The sequence below is a fragment of the Cetorhinus maximus genome, chromosome 17, assembly GCF_964194155.1.
Source record: "Cetorhinus maximus chromosome 17, sCetMax3.hap1.1, whole genome shotgun sequence".
Lineage (NCBI taxonomy): Eukaryota > Metazoa > Chordata > Chondrichthyes > Lamniformes > Cetorhinidae > Cetorhinus > Cetorhinus maximus.
In genome coordinates this window covers 58,474,295-58,498,528 of record NC_135895.1, presented here as the reverse complement: position 1 = coordinate 58,498,528, position 24,234 = coordinate 58,474,295, and the positions used below count along the sequence as shown (strand labels likewise).

The following is a 24,234-nucleotide window of genomic DNA, read 5'->3' as shown; positions in this document are numbered from 1 at the left end:
TTTCAGAATAAAGAGAGGAAAAATTCTTCAGTTTGCTATCCAGTGATCTTTGCTGGCAAGTGTGTATCAATGAACAAAAGACAATGATACTTTCTTATGGTTCTGAGACTCCCTAATTAGATAGAGATTTAGTGAAAGATAGTAAGAGTAATGCATTTATTTTATAATGCTGAAAATGAAATGGAATTTTGAAGATCTGAATGTCAAAGTAAGGTTGAGACAATTCAAACCAGATCAACAAACAATTAAAAAAACAGCAATTTTTGGTGTAGCCACAAACCATTCAGTATTGGCGATATCAGCACAAGATATATGTTTTGATAAAGCACCAGACATTTACAAAATAAACAATATTGTAGATTGTAGGCAATATTTTAGATTCTTGAACATCAGAAACACATGAAAAAAAGAAATGAGTAAGTGAATGAGCTGGACTGAACTAACATATCAGCTGCTTCCGGGATCAAAGTGCAAAGTCTGGCAATTTAAAGAGGAGAAGCTCCTGAGTGTCCTTGCTGAGCTATGAACAATCAATATCTATCAGAGTCGTCATGAGAGCAACTGTTGTGCCCTGTGTGAAACGATAAGTAGGCTTCACTCTTTAAAATAAAAATGTTCTTGCTGTTTAGTCTGTGAAGCTCAAACCAAAAAATGCTGCCCTTTTACTAAGACATGTACTACATGTACAGACAAGATCGATGATTGTAACAAAATGATTCACTGTGATTGTTGAACTGAACTTTCTTAATTCTGAGCTCTGCAGTAGTGAGATCAAACATGAACATAAATTGGAGGACTTTTATTTCTCAATTTTCTGATCTGAAGGTGCCGTTTCATGGTAAATGCAGCTGGTAGCTCATCTAAAGGAATATTGCACATTGTGTGAACCTGATAGTGGGCAGCAGCAAACTATTGGACGAGATTAGGCCTTTATTCACATTCACACACTTGCATTTGTACTGGGGTCACTGGTTAACAAACAGCTCTGGGTGTGTGGCTAATTTTATTTTCTCTTTGTTTAGCCCTTTGTTAGGGTCTAATTATTGCAAATTGATTTTAGAATTAATCTAGGGGATAATTTAGAATAATGAATGTGATTTAACCTCACCACCTAATTATGGATTATTTGTTATCTTTACACTATCTACTTCATCTAGGAATAGGGAAAGTCAATGGAGTTTGGTGCGTATTCATTGCTAATGATGCAACAATCAAAGGAGGGACAGCTTACCCAATTACAGTGAAGAAGCAGCTGAGAGCTCAGAACATTGCAATTCAAAATGGACTGCCTTGCATATACTTGGTGGATAGTGGGGGAGCATTTTTACCACTTCAGGTAATAGTAGTGCGCTTCACGGATAGCACATTGTCAGGAACCTTTACAAGGCAGTAATAAGATTAATATGATACCTCATGTACTTTACTGAAGTCACCAAATACTTATTAATTCTTTGTAAAGCACTCTGAAGAACTACCTTTTTGTGACAGGTTGCAGTCTCTTGCTTTAGGTCACTGCACCATAGAGTGCTAGGATGTGATTCTGCATCCACAAGTCTCAAATGACAGTTAACAAATGGACACCAGACAATTCTCCACAGTTAACCATAGTGTCAATGTTGGTGAAAAAGTGAGTGCATTCTGCAGAGAAAAGGTACCTTTGCAGAACTGATTAAAATTACAGATAATCAAGTCTGAGCAGAGTACTTACACTTGCTAGTGGAAGTAGCTTTGCTCCTAATGATATTCCCTTGCTTTTCCTCAATAGCAGCATGAGAAAAGGGAACCGTGTTGAATTCTAGCAATGTTGTTCATCCTTTGAGGCAAAGATGACCATGTCCATCATCTGGATGTTTGGTAACGTTCTGTGGATACATAGGTGTCTGCTTTGGCTGATCTGAACCTGGAAGGTTCTGCTGCAAATAGGACAAGATACCTGAGATGATTAGGTTTTGTAGCAGCTACTGGCTCGGGATTTCCTCTCCATGCATTTTCTCTCTGCCTCTGATAAGTGCTTGCTTTCGAAGGAGGCAATTTGGTTGCGCCAGGTGCAGCTTTCCTGGGCTACCTTCTCCCAGAACCCGAAGTCAATATCAAAACTCTTAAGTAAAGCCTTCAGTGTATCGTTGTAGTGCTTTCTTTGATCACCATGAGAGCGCACTCCAGACTCAAGCTGTCCATAGCAGATTCGCTTTGGTAAATAAATGTCAGGCATTCTGACTACATGACTAGCCCAACTCAGTTGTGACTGTCTCAATATGGTGTGGATGCTTGACATGCCAGCTAAGGTGAGCACCTTAGTGTCTGGCATTTGTCCTGCCAGCTGATCTTCAGGAGTTTCTGAAGGCAGCTCAAGTGAAAGTGGTTGAGCTTTTTGGCATGATACTGATATAGAGTCCAAGTGTTGCATGCATAGAGCAGAGTAGGCAGGGCTTTTGCTCTAAAGACTTTCAGATTGGTAGGTAGACTTACTCCTTTTTGTTCCCAGACTGATGTTTGAAGTCTGCTGAAGGCTACGTTTGCTTTGGCAATTCTTGCATATCTCATCATCGATATAGATAGCTCAAGAGAGTGTGCTGCTGAGATAAATGAACATATCTGCTGCTGACAGGTTCAGGTCATGGATTGAAAACTCGAGATAGGGTTTTCCTGGAGCAGATTGGCACATTACTTCATTTTGCTTTGCGCTGATCATAAGGCCGAAGTTGTCACATGCATTGGAGAACAAGTCCATGCTACACTGCAACTCCAGCTCTGATCTGGCAGCTAGTGCACAGTTATCGGCAAACATGAAATTGTGAATTATGCCCTCTGAGACCTTGGTCTTAGCCCGGAGTCATCTTAGATTGAGCAGCTTCCTGTCCATTCGATATCCATGGACAAAAGAGCTGAACTCACAAGGTGAGGTGAGACTGACTGCCCTTGACATCAAGGAAGCATTTGACCAAAAGTGGCATCAAGGAATCCCAGCAAAACTGGAATCAATGGAAATTTGCGGGAAAGCTCTCCACTGGTTGGAGTCATACCTAGCACAAAGGAAGATGGTTGTGGTTGTGGAGATCAATCATCTCAGTCTCAGAGCATCGCTGCAGGAGTTCTTCAGGGTAGTGCATTAGGCTCAACCATCTTCAACTGCTTCATCAATAATCTAATGACAGAGGAGAGGCAAACCGAACTTCTTTATCGTGTTACAATCTGTCTATAAGCAGAGGCATTTTTGAATTATTTTTAAAGTAGGCTGTGGCATGTTTTCCCAAACCCTCAGTTTGTGTGGTCTAATTTAATAATCACTCACAGCAAACTATCTTTATGATTAACTCAGAAGGTTAGTTTATTTCACATTCAAACCCAGGCAGGGGAGGATGTTCGCAACCTCACACATACGCACACACACATGCACACATATACATGTACAGTAAGGGTGATAGAAAAGAGAGAGTTTTTACAAGTATGGATAACAACAGCAAAGAACCACAAAAATGATTATTAATTCAGGTGATTTCCAAAGTCCAGAAAGTTAAAATCCAGAGGGTGTTTCCTTCATGATGGAATTTAGTTCAGTTGAAGACAGCAACATGAAATTCCTTAAAATTAATGATGATGGGGCTTCTATGCTTAGACTGCTTGGCAGGTGATGCTTAGAGACTTTTAAAGTCAAACAGACTTCAAGCAGTTGAAAGAAGGTGCCGGCTGCTTAGTCAGCCAGGAGATCTGCTGGAGTTCTTTCCGATCGGTGTTAAATCATCAGAGTGAGCTGTGAGGCTAGAAATGTAATATTAAAATGATCCAAAAAGCTAGAAACATGTCACGTGCTATGGCCCATTAATGAGTTAATTGTAGCCTTACAAGCAGTTTCTGTGCTTCTGGCCAAAATCCATTATTTCCGTTAGGAGCAAAATGGTGGCTGTTAACACTTCCTCAGGTATAACGAGTTTCAATGATTCTGTCTTTGTTATTGCTTAGTTAGTCGTCTCATTTTGTGATTATAATATGGCCTTACAATGAGGTGTGAGATTTCACAGGGATGAGAGTGGAACTCTTTTATTCTTGTAATCTCTGTTGGAAGCTTCCAGAACAGATGGCCAATAGAAGCCATCTTGTGGTTCAGCAAAAGTCCATTTTAAAATAGCAAAAAAGAACAAACTTTTGATATACACAGTTTTGATTTCTTTTCATGTCTTGTTGACATGGCAATATCCTTCCCTTCATCATAAAGTCAGAAGTAGAGATGTTCGCTGATGATTGCACAATATTCAGCATCATTCACGACTCCTCAGATACTGAAGCAGTCTGTGTCCATATGCAGCAGGACCTGCACAGCATTAAGGCTTGTGCTGATGAGGGGCAAGTAACATTTGTGCCACACAAGTGACAGGCAATGACCGTCTCCAACAAGAGAGAATCTAACCTTAACATCTCCCCTTAACATTCACTGGCTTTACCATCGCTGAATGCCCCACTATCAACATTCTGAGAGTTACCATTGACCAGAAACTGAACTGGACCAGCCATATAAATACTGTGGCTACAAGAGCCGGCCAGAGGTTGGGAATACCCTGGCGAGTAACTCATCTCCTGACGCCCCAAAGCCTGTCCAGCATCTACAAGGCACAAGTCAGGAGTACGATGAAATACTCTCTGCCATCTGGATGAATGCAGCTACAACATCCAAGACAAAGTCTGCTTGATTGGTACCCCATTCACCACATTAAACATTCACTTCCTCCACCACCAACGCACAATGGCAGCAGTGTGTACCATCTACAAGATGCACTGCAGCAACTCACCAAGGCTCCTTCAACAGCACTTTCCAACCCTGCGACCTCTACCATCAAGAAGGACAGATGGGAACATCACTGCCTGCAAGATCACCTCCAAGACACGCACCACCTGTCATGGAACTATATTGCCAGTCCTTCACTGTCGCTGGGTCAAAATCCTGGAACTACCTCCCTAACAGCACTCTGGATGTATCTACAACACATGGACTGCAGTGGATCAAGAAGGCTGCTCGCTACCACCTTCTCAAGGGTAGTTAGGGATAGGCAATAAATGTTGGCCTAGTTGGCGATGCTCATATCCCATGAAAGAATAAATTTTAAAAATCTGATTTCAATGTGCATGGAAGGTAACGAAGAACATGGTGGAGAAAAACATGTTGAAGAGGGTTGGCGGTACCACGCAGCCCTGCTTAACTCCATCAGTGACTGGGAATGGGTCAGAAAGCTCACCATCATCTAGGGCATGCACGAGTTAGCCATCATGGAATTGTTGAATCATTGGGATGAATTTCTCCATTACCTTCCAGGAGGCCATCACAGCTGACTATCAAAAACCTTGGTCAGGTCTACAAACATGGTGTGGAGGTCCATGGATTGTTCTTGTCATTTGTCCAGGAGCTATCTAACTGTAAACATCATGGGAAGAATTTTACATCCCGCAGGCGGGCTTGCGCCCAACCCAATCGCACTTGTGCGATATTTCGCTCGGCGGGCACACACAAAAGTCAGAAGTGCACCTACGGACAATTAAGCAGATAATTAAGCTCATTAACGGTGCAATTTTCTATGATTTTCTTTTGTGGCCCGTCCAACCTTACACTTGGCGGATGGGCAAATTGGCCAGGCTACCTTTACACTTTTCATGAAACCTTATTCAAGGACGGGATGAAATCTCCGTTAGAAAATAAAATTAAAATAAATATTTGGGGACAGCATTTTTATGAGATATGCTTTCAGGTGCTTGATTGTGATGCATGGACATTTTTTTGCAGGTTTTAAGAGCTTTATTTCATTATTTGTAGGTCTGCAGCTCCCTGAGGCTGCTGTCTGCCTTCAGGGGTCTCTCTCGCAGCGCTCACCTGCGCCCGCGGTGACATCATCACCCGCCCTCTACCCGCCCCCACCCCGGCAGCGCTGAGCTTTTCAGCACGCGTTTCACGCTGGCTGGCCATTAATTGGCCAGCCAGCGTGAAATGGCGGTCAGGGGTCCATTTCCCAGCCACTCCTAGGCCCGCCAATCGCGCGCACCTGACGACTGAAGAATTCAGGCCTATATATTTTCTGAAACCACACTGACTCTTTGGGAGCACATCCTGGTTGAGACCTTGCAATAAATGCTTCAGAAAGATTCTGGCAAAGATTTTGCCAGTGATGGAGAGGAGATTCCTCAATGATTACCACAAGATTGGTGAGTCCCTTTCCACTTCTACAGGTGGACAATGGAGGCATGTTTGTATTTTTGCTGGATGGTTCCTTGCTCCCACAAAGACTGACAGAGTTCAGTGAGCTTCTTGACCAGGCATTGGCCTCCAGGCTTGTGGACCTGAGCTAGGATAGCATCATCTGCTGGAGCTTTGCTGCTGGTCAGGAGTTTGATAGCTTTCATCGTTTCTAACAGCCTGGGAGGGTCATCAAGAGAACAGTTGATGTCAACCTGTGGCAGCCTGTTGATTACTTCTTAATTGATGGGTGAAGGCCAATTAAGGATGGGGTTAAAGTGCTGTCTGTCCATCTACCTGGAATTTGGGATTTTTCTGTGAACAGTGTTGACCCGTCGGCACTGAGGATCAGTGGTGAACCAGTAAACTGGGGCCAGTAGACATATTTCAGGGCATTGTCAGATCTCTTCCAGTCTTTGTGATCAGCATATGACTGAAGTTCACCTGCTTTCTGATTCAGCCAAGTGTCTTGCATTTCTCTGAGCTTGCATTGGACAGTCCTGCGTATGTTTCAATAGACATCGTGCTTGCATAGTGATGACTTGTCACTGAGGTAATTCCTGGTATCTTCTGGGTCACCTCATTGGTTCGAACCTTGAGGCATTGAGATGCTTGTGGACCTCCATGCCCTGGGGGCGTCTGGGGGGATGGATCTTGATGTTTAGCTTTGAAATGATAAGATCGTGGTCAGTCCAACAGTGCTACACATTGCTTTCGTTACATGCACATCCTGCCTGTCCGTCTGCCTAGTGATGACATAGTCGCTTCGGTATTAATGCGTAGGATAGGGGGGTGCATCTTGTTGCGATTAGGTAGGCAGAATACTGTGTTAGTGATTAAGAGTTCATGCTCAGCACACATCATCAGCGAGAGGAGACCATTGCTGTTGTAACTACCAACCCAATTTTTTTCCCATTGACCCTTTCCCAAGCCAGGTGATCTGCACTTACCCTTGCGTTGAAATCACCAAGAATGATAAATTTGTCTGACTTTGGTACAGCAGTCAAGGAGTGGAGGTATTCATAGAATTTATCCTTGACTTTACCAGGGTTGGCCATGGCAGGGCAAACGCACTAATGAGAGTTGCTTGCCTGCTGTCATGGCGTTTAAGCACCATTAGATGATCATTAATACTATTGGGAAGGTAAGTCAACTTGCTGACGAGATGGCTCATGACAGTAAAGCCTTTGTCAGCTTCATGGCATTCTTCTTTTCCATGGCCACACCAAAAGAATGTGTAACCTGCCCCAGTTTCTTTCAGCTAACCCTCCTCAGGTAGGCCAGTCTCATTGATGGCAGTGACCTGAATATTGTACCTGGCCAGCTCTACCAACAAGAGCAGTTCTTCTTTCAGGTCTGTTAACCTGATTGTGTTGGTGGTATCTCCACCAGCTGCTGTCTGCTGACTGGTAGCTGAAGCAGACAATGTGGCGATTGGCAGAAGAAATGGGTGCCTTGTTACACACATTTTCCTGCCTGACTCAAGTTTTAGTCAGGCCTTTAAATGGGCATTCAACAATCTTACCCAAAACCTACAGTGGAGTGTATAATATACAAATAAGGATCATGATTGCTGTTTTCATGGAGGAATGGACAGAGCGAGCAAAAGCATCCTATTTCACTTTCTGCAGGTGTTGACGAGGCTTAATGTGGCCCTTGAAGGGACCGCTGGAGGGAGGTCCAAAAATGCATGATTTTCTAAGATTTTTGCAGTGCCAGGAGAATCCAACCTGTTCTTACCTACCCCTCCTCAGGATCCACTTTGATTCACAGGACTTGCCTTCCAACCAACTCAATGCAGAAGCTGACCAAATTTCCAAGGTCCACCTTTTCTAGTCCCTTCCTTATACTGGGGATGTGAGTAGTGTGGTCCTGAAACGGCTGCTCAGTTGCTCAGGAGACTGAATATTTCTACTTCTGCTCCATTCCAGTGAAAAACGACCCTAGATTGGTCTCATCCTCACAATCTGCTAGAATCAGTCTTTGCATGTCAGGGTAGACAAATTCCTAAATTGCCAAGAGTAGGAAACCCGACGGCTATCATCATCTGGTTTGGGCCACCCATCAAAGCGATTTACTGGGGTGTGGCCACTGTCACATGCTAACAGCTACTTGGGGCCACAGGTGAGAACTGGGTGAAGATGAGGACCAATACAGGATGAGCCCCTCCAAAGAGTGCGGCAAGCCTGGTTGTGCGAGGTGCTGCCCGTCCCTCACACCCCTTCCATCCCATTTGAACAATACCCCAGAGCTGGGTGAAGCCCAGAACAGCATGCCTGTTGGGACCATAGTTGAATCAGATGACAAATAGTCTTTGGGTTGCTATTGTTCTGGAGTGTCTTTATAATGCATTGAGAGTGTGATAACATTTTATTCAAACTGCGTTGGAGCATGTATATACTCAAAAGATTGTACCTGTGCCTCTTTCAGGGAGAGATATTTCCTGATAAGAACCATGGAGGTAGAATGTTCTACAATGAAGCGGTGATGTCTGCGTTGGGCATCCCTCAGGTAACTGATTTTTCACCCTGTTCTTCTTTACAGAAGGTTGGTCCCTTGCTGATCTATGATTTATGGATCGCTGATTGATTGGTGGGGGCAGAAGGACAGCAGTGGTGTTCCTTTGAGATCGGGTATCAGGAAGCTTTCTTTAAAATAGGTGCTTGGGGATCCCTTGAAATTAGGGGGAGGCTGGAGTTGGACAAACCCAAGCACCCGTTGAGGGACCTGGGGACCCTGTGCACTTCATCTCTTCGTAGTCTAAAAGAAGTTTAAGCAGAAGGAAAATTTCTTATACTTACCATGGCCTCTTCTGGCCAATTGGCTTTTCCCACTATGGGTCTTCTGCCGAGCAGCAAGCAGTACATAGCTCCCCCGGCTTGATATTAATATTACATTGCAGCACTGATGATGCCTTTAGGCAACTACTTTTGTATATTAAATAGGCACCTCCAGCTGCTTTTAGCAGGAACGTTGTTGATGGGCTACATCGCTGCGATTAATGTTACAGTGACTGAGAACGGGCCAGGATCCAGATTTTCAAGATTTTAACCTGTTGCCTGACACTTCACTTCCTGATCGGAGGGAGTTAAAGTTGAGGCTATTGGCGTGAACTTGGTCCTTGGCAGTTGTGCAAAGCAGATGATAACAATTTACTAGCCCATTTTATAATCTCTCCAATTTTCCTTCCCATTCTATGATAACTTTAGTGGTAGCTTTGCCAAATCACTAACACCATAAATCAGTTTCACCCCCTGTTTCTTCAGGGAATCATGGAAGAAAACATTCAAAAAATAAATAAAAGGGGAAAAGCTGAGAAGTATTATTTACTGTATTAGGTGTTTACTGAATGCATTGAGCTCAGTGCTGAAATTTCAGTGTCTCAATGTATCATATAGGTGGCAGTTGTGTGTGGTTCATGCACAGCTGGTGGGGCGTACATCCCAACAATGGCAGAAGAAACGGTGATGGTGGACAGGATTGGGACAATATTCCTTGCTGGACCCCCACTTGTTAAAGCAGCAACAGGGGAAGATGTTAGCCCTGAAGAACTGGGAGGTGCAACTCTACATGCAAAGTAAGTACTGGAAATGTATTTTATCACGATGGGATGGGATGAGATTATTTATTCTAATTCGCATCCAAATTGAATAATTATTTGAGTCTGCAGGCATTCTTGAAGATTTAGTTTGATAGCTCTAATTGTTGATTCAAGTGTTTACTATACACCAATTTCCAAATATTAGTTTTTTGTCAGAATCATAAGATCATAAGAAATAGGAGCAATTGTAGGCTATTCAGCCCATCAAGCTTACCTGCCCCCTTATAAATCAAAAATCTATCTAACTCAACCTTGGATATATTCGATTACCCAGCCTCCAGTGTTCTCTGTGGAAGAGATTTCCAGTTCCTCCTTAGCACCATCTTAAATGGGCAAAAATATGGCAGATGGCGTATAATGTAGAAAAACGTGAGATTGCCCACTTTAACAGGAAGAGTAGAAAAGCGGAATATTATTTAAATGGAGAGAGCCTGCAGAATGTTGCAGCACAGAGGGATCTGGATGTCCTTGTACACAAATCACAAAAAGTTAGCATGCACGTACAGCAAGTAATTAGGAAGGCAAATGGAAAGTTGACCTTTATTGCAAGGGGAATAGAGTTTGAAAGTAGGGAAGTCTTCCTGCAGCTGTACAGGGCAGGACACACCTAGAGGCCAGTGTGTAGTTTTGGTCTTAAAGAGGGATAGATATACTTGCATTGGAAGCAGTTCAGAGAAGGTTCACTAGAAGGCCAGTGATAGGTGGGGGCAAAGGAGAGATTGACAAAGATGTCATGAACAAAAGGGCAAAGGAAGTACTAATGGTAGTGGCAAGGGTAAAAAAAGGTGCTGATAGTGGCAAAGGTAAGAAAGCAGAATGTGATAATAACAGAACAAGGGTAAGCACTCTGAAAAGAACAACGTGAACAAGTAACGGATGATGACCCTTTTGGGGGTGGGATGAGGGAAGGAGGCGGTGGTGGGGAATAAAGGATTGAGAATGGGATAAAAAGGGGATAAAACAATGAATAAAAATAAATAAATGATTTTAAAAATAAAAATGTTGGTGTTAGGAAAAATAATGAAACCCTTACTCAAAGATATAATAGAAACTGAAAATATAATAACTAATAGTCAGAATATATTTAAAAAAGGAAGGTCATGTTTGACCAACCTTACTGAATTCTTTGAAGAAGTAACACAAAGTGCAGATAAGTATGATGTTGCACAAAAAACCTTCAATAAGGTACCACACAGTAGACACATGACAACTAAGGTCAGAACACATGGTGGTGGGGACAAGTAGCAGAATGGATAGCAAGCTGGCTACAAAACCAGAAAATAGAGAGTAGAAGTTAAAGGATAGAAGTAGAGATGTTTCCACTTGTGAGGGAGATCAGAACTAGGGACCATGGCCCAGATCTTCAAATCTCCGGATAGTCAGAGACCACACGTAACCCAGAAGATGCGCAACGGGACCCCATGGAAGTCCTGACATACTGACTCCAAGGGCATTGCCTGGGAAGTTTGAACTTCCAATGGGCAGTTCCCCTGCTCCCTGGGGCCCTCCGATAAATGTCTCCAACTCTGAGTTAGAATCAGAGGCATCAGACAGTTCCGACTTACTTACCTTTATAGTTACCCAGGAAATGTTAGACAGAAAAATCCTAGTCTAACACCTGGGTAACTGCAGAATTGACCTCCCCAACCACAAACTGACCCCGACTTGATCCCACCCCAACCACCCCCCACAAACTGACCTGTCAAGCCCCCACCACCAGACTCCCCTCCTCTAACTTCCCTCCCCGACATCCCCCTCTGACCTGACCCAACCCAACCATCGACTCCCCAACACCCCAACCCGACATGACTAGCCCCCACCACCTTACTCAACCCTCCAACCTAACCTGACTAGCCCCCACCACCTAACCCCGCTCCCTCCTATCCGACCTGACTAGCGCCCCCCACCTAACCACGCTCCCTCCCATCCAACCTGACTAGCCCCAACCTGACCTGACTACCCCCCCCACCTGATTTCCCCCCCGACCTGACCTGACTAGCCCCTGACCTGACAACCCCTCTCGACTCGACCCACCTGCGACCTTACCCACCCACCACCCTATCCACCTACTACCTCACCCAGCTGCCACCCTGCCCACCTGCTGCCCTATCCACATGCCATACTGCCAACCTAGCCACCTGCTACTTTTCCACCCTACCGACCTACCATGCTTCCCAGCTCCCACCCTACCCAGCTGCCACCTTCCCCATTGCCCACGTACCTCACCCCCTATACCCTTACCCACTCTACCCCTACACATTAACCTTCTCTGTAGCTTTTCAAAAAGCTTTGGGACATTTAAACATACTTAACAGAATAAGGCAGCTCGTGCCGTAAGAAGGGGACCAGGCATGTCTTCCCCCAATGCGCCAGCGCTACAGTGAAGCTCTTTGAGGAACTGTATGCTCTGCATTTCTGGAGAAGCTGGGATCGGAAGTCCCGGCCAGAAATGCAAAGCTCCAGCATGGTGGAGAAAAGTAGGAGTGGAGTGGCAATCCAACAGTGATTCAGGCCCATATATGTAAGATAGTCACCAATAAACTCAAAAGAGAATTCAGGGGAAACATCTTTACCCAGTGAATGTTTAGAATGTGGAACTCGCCACGACAAGGAGTATTAGCGGCGACTAATATAGATGCATTTAAGGCGAAGCTAGATACACATTTCAGGAAGGAAGGAATAAAAAGGATATGTTGATGGAGTTAGGCATGGAAGAGTGGGCAAAGCGCATGTGGAACACAAACACTGACAGGGACCTATTGGGCTGGAAATAGTATATACTACATAATACCATGTGTTTATTTTTTGTACCTCCTTCCCATTCGTTCAAAATCACTTCTAAGAATGCAAGAAATGCTTTCTCAGTTTTTTCAGCGTTTTCTCTGTTCTTGTTTAAACTTTTAAAGGACCAAGCATCTCCTCACCACCCTTTGCAGTGCAGGTACTTTGGATTCAAGTATTCTCTTTTCCCCCCTCCACCCCTGACATTCTGATTTTTAAACAGCATATTTTAAGTCTGCTGATTTTTCTGTTTTTCAGGGTTAGCGGATGCATTGATCATTTTGCAGCTACGGAGGAAGAAGCGTATGAATGTGTCAGGAATATCATAGCCACTTTAAATTTTGATCTTCCACCACACAAGATAACTGACTTTGAAGAGCCTCTCTACGCAACTGAAGAACTGAATGGTCTTGCCCCAAAGGATTATGCACATACCTTAAATATCAAACTGGTTAGTTTTAAAATACCTGTAACCTCCAATTGCTTAGTCACATAAGTCTTCGAAACTCAGTGGAAGAGGGGAGTGTCTCCCCCTTCTATCACAGCTATACTGCATTACATAATGTCTGCTGAGACGCAAGCACCAGAGAATCCTGGTATGGAGGTAATTGAACTAGGCTGGATTAGCAGTTGGAACATTTCAATTGGCCTTGGGCTAGGAAGTGGAAAAATCAGCTCACGTTCCTGCTCCTGAATATTATTTAGTGACCTGCTGATGACAAGTATGTGTGCAACTGGCTGGTGGAACAGAACTGGGCATGATAGCAATCCTCTCTGCAGTGAAGTAGCCTGTTGACATGAGAGAGGATTTCCATAGGGTTTGTCCAGCTGTAACTTCAGCAAGAGAGTGGCAGAAATCCCTGAAAAATGGAGGAGCAATGGGATAACACTGTGGAAGCTCACCCCTTTGTTGTCTTTTACTCAAAAAGGCTACCATTGTCTAAAAAACAGTAACTTAGCAGGAATCACCAACTTTAGGAGGGGAGGGAGGCGATAACAAAAAAATCTTCTATCAGCTTGGGAAAACTGTACAATAAGATAAATTAATTGTTTGGTGTTTGGATTTTTTTTAAAAATATTCCAATAATGTCTTCACTGCAAATGAGCGCAGTTCATCACTTTCCCTAGCTGTTGCCTTCACTTGACTTATGGATTTTAAAAATAAACTGGAAACATATGCAGAAAAACAGTATCAATAGGGTGAGTTGCAAAGCCTTCCTATGAGGGATCACTTTAATAGTCAACCTGTTTGAAAGAATTAAGATTAACCTTAATACCATCTTCTTTCATTTGTTGCTTCTTCACAACTGGAGAAAAACCAGTAAACTATGCTTCATTTTTACCACAACTGGTGGGGGGGGGCGGAGCAAGGTAGTAAAGAAAGACAAGCAAAGGGAAGAGAAAAGTGACTTGCATTTGTAAATTGCCTTTTACAGCCTCAAGAGATCCCAAAGCACTTGCAGCCAATGAAGTACCTTTTGAGATGTGCAGTCACTGCTGCAATGTAGGATATACTCATTAATCATGGTTACCAACAGTTCACATTCAGAGGGAACAATCAGAAGCAACCTGTTTACATTTATGCTGTTTTTGTAGTGACTGGAAGACAAACTGATTTCATCATTTTAATATCCTTTTGCTCATCATCGTGTTTGCAGACAGGTAGTGAGGCTTATGCTCAAGACCAAAAACTGTGACAAGGGGGTACGAATCCATGTCCTACCTGTATCATGTCTGGTATCCATTCTTCTTGCTCACCTTCAACAAGCGACTCGTCCCCCATTGCACATAGGAGTTGAGGAGCAGGACTTTGAGTAGCAATGGCGGGTTTGAATCAGTTGATCACTGAGCATAGCTAACTGGCGACCAGGCTTCCTGGGGAGATAGGCTGCTTCTACATTGCTTGATGTAGTCATAGACTTGCTGTAGTCATTGACACTCTTTTACTGCATGAGTCCTGTTTCTTTGGTCAACCGTTAATGTTAAGCAAGTTGGTGGAGATTCTTACCATACTCTTACCATACATTAGAGTAAAAAAGCAAGAAGCTTTTTTACTCTACTTATGTACATGTCTTATGTCATTTAGTGTTCCTCCATGTTGACTGTTTCTACTTCTGATACATTGCTCCTTAGAATGAGGCATAATGGCCCAGATCTTCTGAACAGTGTCGGGGAGGGTATGTCCGATGCTCACTGCAATTTGATCTGCCCGCTTACCATTTTGCGCTAGAGGTTTTGCACTTTAGGATGCCGGCTCCAGCAGGGATGCAGGAGCGAGCAGAGTCGGGCGTCCAATTGTCAAGCGTAATTCCAGAGCAGCCACACCATCTTCTCATCATGAACTGAAGACATGCCCCTTAATGTCTGTTTTTAGTCCATTAACTTACATTGTTTAAGTGGAGCTGTCAACCCCAGAACTGCACAACCTCCCCCCACTGATTGTGCTAACATCCCGCACCCCACCCCCGACAATGCCCAAACCCATGCTTCATCCACACAACAGTATTCACCACCCCCTTCTCCTCTGACAGGTGTTCGCCTCCCGCCACCCCTCGACTGTTCAAAACCCACACCCAACTCCCCGACAATGCTGACTGTTTTGACATTGACTGGACAGGAGCCAGGGATTCTGGAATATGAGTCAGGAAAGGGGCGGCAGGAGGGGGTGAATACTGTCTGTGGGGGAGGAGGTGAGTACTGTCAGGGAGCTGGAGGTGAACATGAATACTGTACGAAGGTGGGTGAACATTGCCTGGGGAGGGGAGAGGTTGATCATTGCCTGGTGGGGGTGGTGAACGTTGCTGGGACGGGGGCTGAATGTTGCTGGGAAAGAGGTGAGCTTGCCAGGAGGGAAGGGCAAACATTGCCGGGGTTGGGGGGATGGTGGGTGAACATTGCTGGGATGGGCAGGGGGGAGTGAACATTCCTGGAACTTCCTGCATAAGTACCATGGATGTGCCCATGTCAGGACTTCCTCAGGGTCCCGACACGTATCAATGACATTTGAGTCGGAGGCCTCTCCTCATGTCGGAAAATTTGGGACATTATTACACATTAAGGAACCTAAAGCAGGTGGTAATATTTTGCTTCTAACCAAAATGCAAACAGTCCCCAATGAGAATAGCAGCTTCTGCACAATGCTCAAACTTAAATTTATAAACAGAATCCCAGGGCTTTAACTCTATTGCTGGACCTACCATTAACTGAACTCACCTACACCATGGACGATGTTACAGTCAGTCAGCTTACAGTCCTAATATTGTAATGTACAGCTGGAAGGAAAACAAAGTACTTGTGGAGAAAGTTAGTTTAATCATCAATTTGGGTACAAGAATGAGGCAGATGGAAAATCCTGTCAAATGTGTAGAGCTGACAAAAAGTGAGTATGCAGTATCAGGCAGGTTGAGGAGTGTCGGAGTGAGGGATTGAATTGGTACAGGAAAACTGAGAAGCGAAACTACCAGTTTTGGCGTCAATACCTTCAATTTCTAGACAATGTCGGGAAATATTTACAAAAGCAAATAGAATATTTGGTATATAAATTCACCTATATAAATGGCTGCCAAATACAAAAAAGTGAAAAAGAACTCTTTTGAAATGTTTTTCTCAGATTGCTAGAGGCAGGAATGCTGGGAAAATTGGAAGAAAAAGCCACCGGGCTGATACCGCGATGTACTTCTGCCCCTTCTGTCTTTCTCAGGGTGTCTTGTCAACTTGTGCAATGGTGGCAGGAAGACTGTTAAAGTATTTAAGAAGGCAATTGAGAGAAATTTTGTGCCTGCTAGGGCTATTTGCCAACAGTGGACAGCTCATACGTAGCACCTGGAATAGGGCAGCTTAGAGGAGGCGAGTGCACATTGGGATGTCATTGAGGTCTGCAACTGACATGCATTCAGTACTACAGTAGGGGGAGCAGCATGGCTGAGGTCAGCCATAGGCAGAGCTTTGTAATGATAGGAGCAGGTCATTTAGGCTAATATTAATGATAGTGGTGATTGTTAGAAAATTGCTGGCAGTTCCTGTACAAGACTTTCACAACTCAATGAGGCAACAGATCTCCCCATCTCCCTTCCATTTTCTTCACAAGTAGCACTTCAAAGTCACCATGGGCTGCATCTTCCGGTCGGTGAGCAGGGGGCTGGGCTGCGCGCCTGCTGACCTGTCAACGGCCTATTAAGACCATTAAAAAAGTAATTGAAATAATTAATGGACCTGCCCATCCAACCTTAAGGTTGGCGGGCAGGCCAGGAGCCCTAGCGGGCTTCTGAAAAAACATGAAACCTCATCCACAGGTGGGATGAGGTTTCATGAGGGATTTAAAAATTTCAGAATATTTTAAAATAAAAGTTATGGACATGTCCCAACTCATGACAGTGTCACATGGCAGCGAAATTTTTTTCTCATCTTTATTTAATGTTTCAAACCTGAGCCGATCTCCCTGAGGCAGCACTTTGCCTCAGGGAGATCTGTGCGTTCTTCCGCGTGCATGTGTGAAAGAGCACATTCCTAGCTCAGGGAATCCTCCCCCGCCCCAAGGTGAGCGCATAGCGCTTCCTGGCAAATGTCACGTAAAATGTCGATGCACCCCCAACTGGGGGCGCCAATCGGAAACCTGCCCGCCCACACCCACTCCCACACATCCCCCCCGGACGGGGGAAAAACGTTGCCCCATTTCTCTGTGCAGCTACTGTGAAGGCTGCCAGTGGCCCATTAAATCCTGCATGCTCAATCGTGATCCCGAGTCGTTTTCCCGCCTGGCTTCCCTAATTGGACGGTGATCCTGGAGGCGAGTTCCTAAGTGGAAGCCTTCCAGAAATTTTAACCAGAAGGTCTACTACTTGTGTTTGTGTTCCCAGATCGAAAATCTCGCCTTTCATCCAAAAGTTAAAGTGGCAAGATTATGCCCAGTAGGTCTACTAGATAAAGCCAAGTCTCTTGTATAGACAGAACAAGAGAGGCAGTGGGAGGGTCACGGGAAGGAGGTGCCCAATCTGCAGTCCCAAGCCCTGACAATCTGACTCTCAAAGTTGAATCGACTCAGAATAGTTTAGTATCTTACCTAGTGCTCATTCTTTGTGTGCGCCTAGAAATTGAGTGTTAGTAGGCTTTTTGACCAAGGAATTCATCATAGCTGAGGTTGACCTCATCTGCATCTGATGTTCACAAATACACACTTTATCCAGCAGGGGTCAGTAATTTCTTTTTAAGAACAGTGATAGGGCTTTATGGCTATTAAATTTATCTCTTGTTGATTGTCAGAACAGCTATTGTGTTGCAGAAAATTTCACATTCACTTTCCTGTAATAAACCGTATCACACCATCACTAACGTTAATGGTGCCATCAAGCTCCTAATATTTTTTACATGGTAGTTAAAAAATGTTTTGATGAAGGCAGCAAATCAAACAGTATGGGGGAATTTTTGTAAGAAAGTGGGTGGGTTTTAACTCCAGAAACGGAAAATGCAGACACAACATGCAGAGGCCTGTGGACAAACCAAGCAGGTAGGCCGGAAAGATGGATGCCAGTTGCAAAGGCAGGGAATTCACAGAAACAGTGATCCACATTATTCTTGTGGAGGCCAGAGGAGGACAAATGTTTCTCCTGGCCCCAGAAAAATAATTATTTACTTTCAATTTTCTCTGCCTAGTGCAAATGGACAGAGTGTGTACAGTGCACATTCCGCCCAGCTGTCCCTCTAAATTTCTTTGAGGCAATAAGTTTGTCACAGGGCCCCAATTTACTGAGTTGCTGTAAGCTGGTTACTATATTTCATGAGGCATTTTCTTTAGTCCTGTTTCAGTTCCCTGAAAGGTTTTTTTTCATGTTTTTGTAATGTTAGCACTCCAGAATGATTAGAGGGATTCAGGAGGGTACCTGGGCTTTCCAGTAAGGTGCCAGTAAATATGCCCACAGAGCAGGAACAGGACAATGAGTAGTGAACAGCAATTTTAACTCCTCTATTGCCCTGGTTTCACCAAGTGTGTCAAGTTAAAATCACTTTCTGTGTTTATTTTCTGCACTTTCTCTTTAACAGATCATTAATTTTCTAATAACTTATGGAGTTTTTTTGTTACCCAATTTCAGAGACAGATAGAAAGCTGTAGGAGATGTTTGAAATCAGCTGCACTCACGAGCCTATCATTGCTCCACTTATTTCTGTACCTATCTGGAATGGTTATTGTGCAATGGATTTTACTTTTCCTTTGTGTTGCACAGCTACACATCATATGCCAGTTAAGATGGCAAGTAGCTAATCTGTACTTCGTCTGTGTATCTTAGAAATCTATAAGATATGACTAGATGTTATGATTGAGTTTTGCTGTTGTGATTTTATATCGTAAATTGCAGAGCAGTACATATTAGTCCTCCAGCATGATTTGGGGGCATCATTGCTTGCCATTCAATCATTGCAAATTATACAGTTAAAGATTGAGCTAGTGGTGCTGGTTATTACACTTAATGAAGCATTTCTTCAGTTCCATTTGTACAAGTTTATTTTTTCATATTTTGCACTGCTTGGCACACTAGAATGATTAGAGACAGTCATAGGCTGATGTTTCTATGGTTACAGAAATCACACACTAACTTTATCCATACTTACTACTATAAACCTTCAGTCACTAATTATTTTTGGAGTGACTTGATTAGCATACTTTTTTGGGCCTCTTCTTGGGAGTGGTGGTAAATTTCTTTATTGTTTCAAATGATTCTTGTTCATTTTGTACCCATGTTTTGCAGTCAGTGGTTGTGGATTAGATTTTCTATGTCTCAGTTATTTTCCTTTCCATTCTCTGTGCCCATAAAAACTAGCAATCATGCTGTGACATGGCCCCACAGACATGCAAGCCTTCTAGTGTCTTCTACAAATAGTCATCTTTCATAAGTGAATCCAGATGGTTCATGTTAGAGCGCTATTTGGTCATGGAGAATATCACAACCAAATTGAATCATTTGTCCACATGACAAAGATCATTGGCTAATGGCCAGGAGCAGAACTTAACAGCTGCCTTATAGAGATTAACTAACTGTGCAACTGAATGTAGATTTTCTTGTTTTAAATAGCAAAGGAATAGACTAGGCTGTTTAACTACTCAGACAATCTGAGAAGCATGTGTCACAATATTCTGCTCCAGATGCACAATTTGATTTTTAAGACCTTCTGCAAACTTTTACTATGCTGGTATTCTAATGTACCAGAACTAAATATTACACCTTGAAGCAGTGTGGCCATTCTGTTTTTTTTAACTCGTAGAGATTTTTAAAAAATTATAGATTGACAATTGCTGAAATTTTGGCAATTAAGTATTGCCTCCACTTTTGATATGCTTCCTGCACCTTAAAGATAATGAAGACAATAAAAAAGCTTAATTTTCCATTATTAATTTTGATCAGTTAAAGCCTAGCTCATTGTACTATCAACTTAGCCATCCTGTGTCTTTCAAGAATTAACCCTTACATCTTAAAAATATTTAATATTTTACAGGTTCTGAGTCGTTTGACAGATGGAAGTAGATTCCTGGAGTTTAAAGCTTTGTATGGGACCACACTGGTAACTGGCTTTGCTCAGATTAAAAGGTGAGAAATAATAAGTTTCATAAATTCTGAACTTTTTAAGAAGAATCTAACTAAATAAGTTTACTTATATACTAATCAATGACATTGAAACTTGATAAACGCTGTGGGCGGAATTTTCCGTGCCCGCTGGTGTCGGGCGTGTTCGGCGGCATGAGCGGGCAGTATGGTGAGAAGGCCAAAAATTGGTTTCACAACGTCATGAAACCAGTTTGCAATCATCTGCCCGTCAATGGCGGGCCACGTATCCCGACTTCAGGAACCTCAGTGTAATACATCTGAATATTATAAGGCCAGCGCACTGGAATTATCCCCCTGCTCTGGATCACCGCCCACGTTGACGGAAAAACATGCCTGTGCAGAACACGTCTTGACAAGTGTGACGTGCAGAATTCGGGACTTACCCATCACAGACGTCTGAGGAGCAGAAGATGCTGTGGCCCAACAGCAATGTCCATGGCTTGCTGGGTGGAGTCTCATGGACATGGCTCTGCTGCAAAGCAGCTCATGGGAAGTTGGAAAGTCACGGTTGAGGGTCTGCTCACGAATGGGTGATAGTCAAGGAGGTGGAGAGGAAGGTCCAGTTGTATTTGGAAGATGTACCGGAAGGGGGGAGGTGCGTGGGTGAGGAAGGTCTAGAATCAACTGGGAAAGGAAGAGGTGTCATGAGGGGTGAGGTTGGGAGAGGAGGAACGAAGGTGTCAGGGAGGGATTGAGGTTGGGGGGGGAGGGACAACAGGAGGAGCAGGGGGTAATGGAGGAGAAGATGGCAGCTGTGGAGGTAGGTGTAAGGGAAGGAATTCGGAGGGTGCAAGGCGTGCGGAGAGTGGAAAGAGTCCAGGGGTGGGAGTCCAGGGAAGGAAGGAGCCTGGGGGTGGAAGCAGATCAGAGAGGGGAGGGAGTAAGGGTGGGTTAAGAAGCAAGGGTGGAGGAAGGAGTTGGGAAAAAGGAAGGAGTAAGGGTGGAGGAAGAAGTAAGGGTGTCTGGGTGACTGAAGGAATCAGGAAGGGGGAAGGGCTAAGGGGATGTCAGGGTTGGGGGTGGGGGGAGGTGGGGTGGCAGGAGGGAGGGATCCGGAGTGGGGAAGGAGTTCCTAGGGGGAAGGTTTCCAGAGTGGGACTGTCCAGGTCAACATGCAAGGGAGGGCTCTGATGAGTCCATGACTGCCTCCTTGGGTGCGAACTGAGAGTGGGTGTAGTACGAGGGAATGGTGAGAATGACCGAGGGCCGAGTGAGGCAGTAGGCTGGGAGGGTGAGGATTCATCGGTAGGAGTGATGATGAGGACAGTTGGTGGGGACTTGGAGGCAGCCATGGACTCTGGGAGTACAAAGGAGGAGGCCAGGGAGTTTAATGCGGATGGGGGTGGGATTTTCAGGAAGGAAGGGAACATGCACATTCACCTGGACATCCCTGAAAGAAAAGGGTTGTGGCTGGTAAGTCACGGAGGGGAGGTGGCAGGTGATGCCGGCGGGGGTGGGGGGAGGGGGGTGGTGTCGACGGTGATGGCGGAAAGGAAATGGGTGACTGGGGGAGGGGAAACGACGGGGGAGCAGAAGAAAAACTGTCGCACTACCATGCTGGCTAAATCAAAAGTTAAACGAGAGTCGTGGTGGGCGAGATCAGGTGCTGCATGGAAGTGTGATCAGTGGGTGGGCGGAGATGCAGGTCAGCTCAGATGGTCAACTGAAAACGAATCCCAGCAGGCAGCATTGAAAATGCTAAGGACATTTGAGATGAGTGTGATGGAGGAAGGATCCGCATGCCTGGGAGAATGCTTGCATGAGGCTCTGAAAGGCCCTACCACACACACACTGCTCCCTCCAGAATCACTCATGGGCCAGCTGCATACAGCTGAACTGCTAGTGGCAGGGGGATGCAGTAAGAGGATTTGCAAAGCCTGTCAATGAAGCTGAAAGATACTATTACACATTATTCAGTGAAAGTGAATACATTTCCAGATTGTAAAGTGACAAAATGTGTTCACTCATGCAACCAACTGTGATCTGAAGTTCTTAACTTTTAAATGCCTTAGACTTCCAGTTGCTGCCCTGAAATCCTGAACAGGGGTGGAGACAGCCTCTGCAATGGTTGGCCCTGTTGCCTTTGGTGTGGGTCCTCTGGAGAACCAAGGCCTTAGGCGCCCCGGTGTGCTTTGGCTGTCCTCCTGTGGGCCAGCTGCTCCCTCTGCGATGACAGAGGACCAGGTTGAGGGGGGTCACAGGCAAAGAGGGCTCAGAGGGAGTGGACAGCCTCTGAGATTCCTGAATGGATGACCCAGGGGTGTCCAGCTGCTGCTCCTCCTCGCCTTTGGGTGCCCAAGAACCCCAGCCTCCTTGAGGGAAAGGAGCATCTGGGGTGACATCAAGGGGCCCCGTTTCCTTCTCGCGTCGCCATTGCAGGAACTCACCCATGGTTACTGCCATGGAGTGCAGGTCTGCACATATCTTCGCGTCCTGCTGGACCGGAGTCTCCATGACATCCACCATCCTCCTCATGGAGACCTCCATATGTGCACATGTGGGTACCACTTCATCAGAGAGCAGGTGGATGCACTCCTCTGATTCTCATGCCACTCTACTGAGGGCTTCCAGCAGCTCTGCATGATGTTCTCCTGCCTTCTGCTGACTCTGCAGGATGGGTTGGAAGGCCAAATCCAGAGGTTCGTCATTTGACTTAGACCTCACAGATGCCCCTTCCCCAGCAGTCCCCCGAGTGCCCGGGAGCTCGAATGAACGTGCCTCCTCCTGCTGCGGACACGTGTCCGTGGGGTGATCACCAGATTTAGGTCCCACCGAGGTGTGTGCCTCTGCGCTGGTGGAAACTATGAGTAAGCGCTGTCTTCTAGTGGCTGAATCGAGAGCAAAATTGGTGGACAGCGAGGAGCTGAATGTCTACTCGTGTTCTCAGCTGCAATGGTGGTTTCTCCACAATTGGTCCATGTGCCTATAATGAAATTTGCTTTCTGTCTCCCTCGGCTGGCAATTATGAGATTGGGAACTCAGCTGCATCTCTCTACCTCTTAGCACAAGACTCTTATCTGTTACCATATACAGATGTTAGTTTACTCAACTTATTTTCATGAATTCCTGCTTTAATTTTTCTAATGCCGACATTTTTTATAAATAGGAGCATGGAGTACAAAAGCAAGGAAGTTATAATAAAGTGTGTAAAACATTGGGTCGGCCTCAACTGGATTATTGGGTCCAGTTCTGGGCACCCGCTCTCTAAGAAGGATGTGAAGGCATAACAGAGGTTTCAGAAAAGATTCATGAGAATGGTTCAAGGAATGAGGAACTTCAGTTATGTGGTTAGAATGGAGAAGCTGGGGCTGCTTCCTTGGAGATAAGAAGATTAAGAAAAGATTTGATAGAGATATTCAAAATCATGAGAGGCCTGCACTGCTTTTTTAGGGAGAAATTGTTCCTTTTGGTGGAAGGATTGAGAACCTGAGGACACCGATTGAAGGTGATGGACAAAAGAAGCAACAGCGACATGAGGAAAAATAATTTTATGCAGTGAGAGTGGTTAGAATCTGGATTGCACTGCCTGAGAGTATGGTGGAGGTAGATGCAGTTAAGACCTTCAAAAAAGATAGGCAGGTTGGCAGAGGGGGTAGGGTTGCTTTGTTAGTAAGAAATGAAATTAAGTCGATAGCAAGAAACGATGTAGGGTCAGATGATGTAGAATCTGTGTGGGTAGAGTTGAGGAATCACAAAGGTTAAAAAAACCATAATGGGAGTTATGTACAGGCCTCCGAACAGTAGTCAGGATGTGGGGCACAAGATACACCAGGAGATAGAAAAGGCGTGTAAGAAAGGCAAGGTTACAGTGATCATGGGGGATTTCAAAATGCAGGTAGACTGGGAAAATCAGGTTGGTAGTGGATCCCAAGAAAAGGAATTTGTGGAATGTCTACGAGATGGCTTTTTGGAGCAGCTTGTGGTGGAGCCCACTAGGGAACAGGCAATTCTAGATTTAGTGATGTGTAATGAGGCAGATTTGATAAGGGAGCGTAAGGTGAAGGAACCCTTAGGAGGAAGTGACCATAATATGATAGAAT

The 24,234-nt window shown here is 44.6% G+C and overlaps 1 protein-coding gene across 1 annotated transcript in view; it reads left to right on the top strand.

Annotated features, from left to right (window-relative positions):
- Window positions 1–24,234, top strand: part of LOC144692427 (biotin-dependent 3-methylcrotonyl-coenzyme A carboxylase beta1 subunit) — a 69,488-nt gene that overhangs the window by 13,394 nt on the left and 31,860 nt on the right. Inside the window, exons 4-8 of the mRNA XM_078561261.1 lie at window positions 1,158–1,336; window positions 8,648–8,728; window positions 9,616–9,794; window positions 12,858–13,050; window positions 20,085–20,176. Coding sequence (XP_078417387.1) covers window positions 1,158–1,336; window positions 8,648–8,728; window positions 9,616–9,794; window positions 12,858–13,050; window positions 20,085–20,176 — 724 coding nt within the window. The remainder of the gene's footprint in view (window positions 1–1,157; window positions 1,337–8,647; window positions 8,729–9,615; window positions 9,795–12,857; window positions 13,051–20,084; window positions 20,177–24,234) is intronic.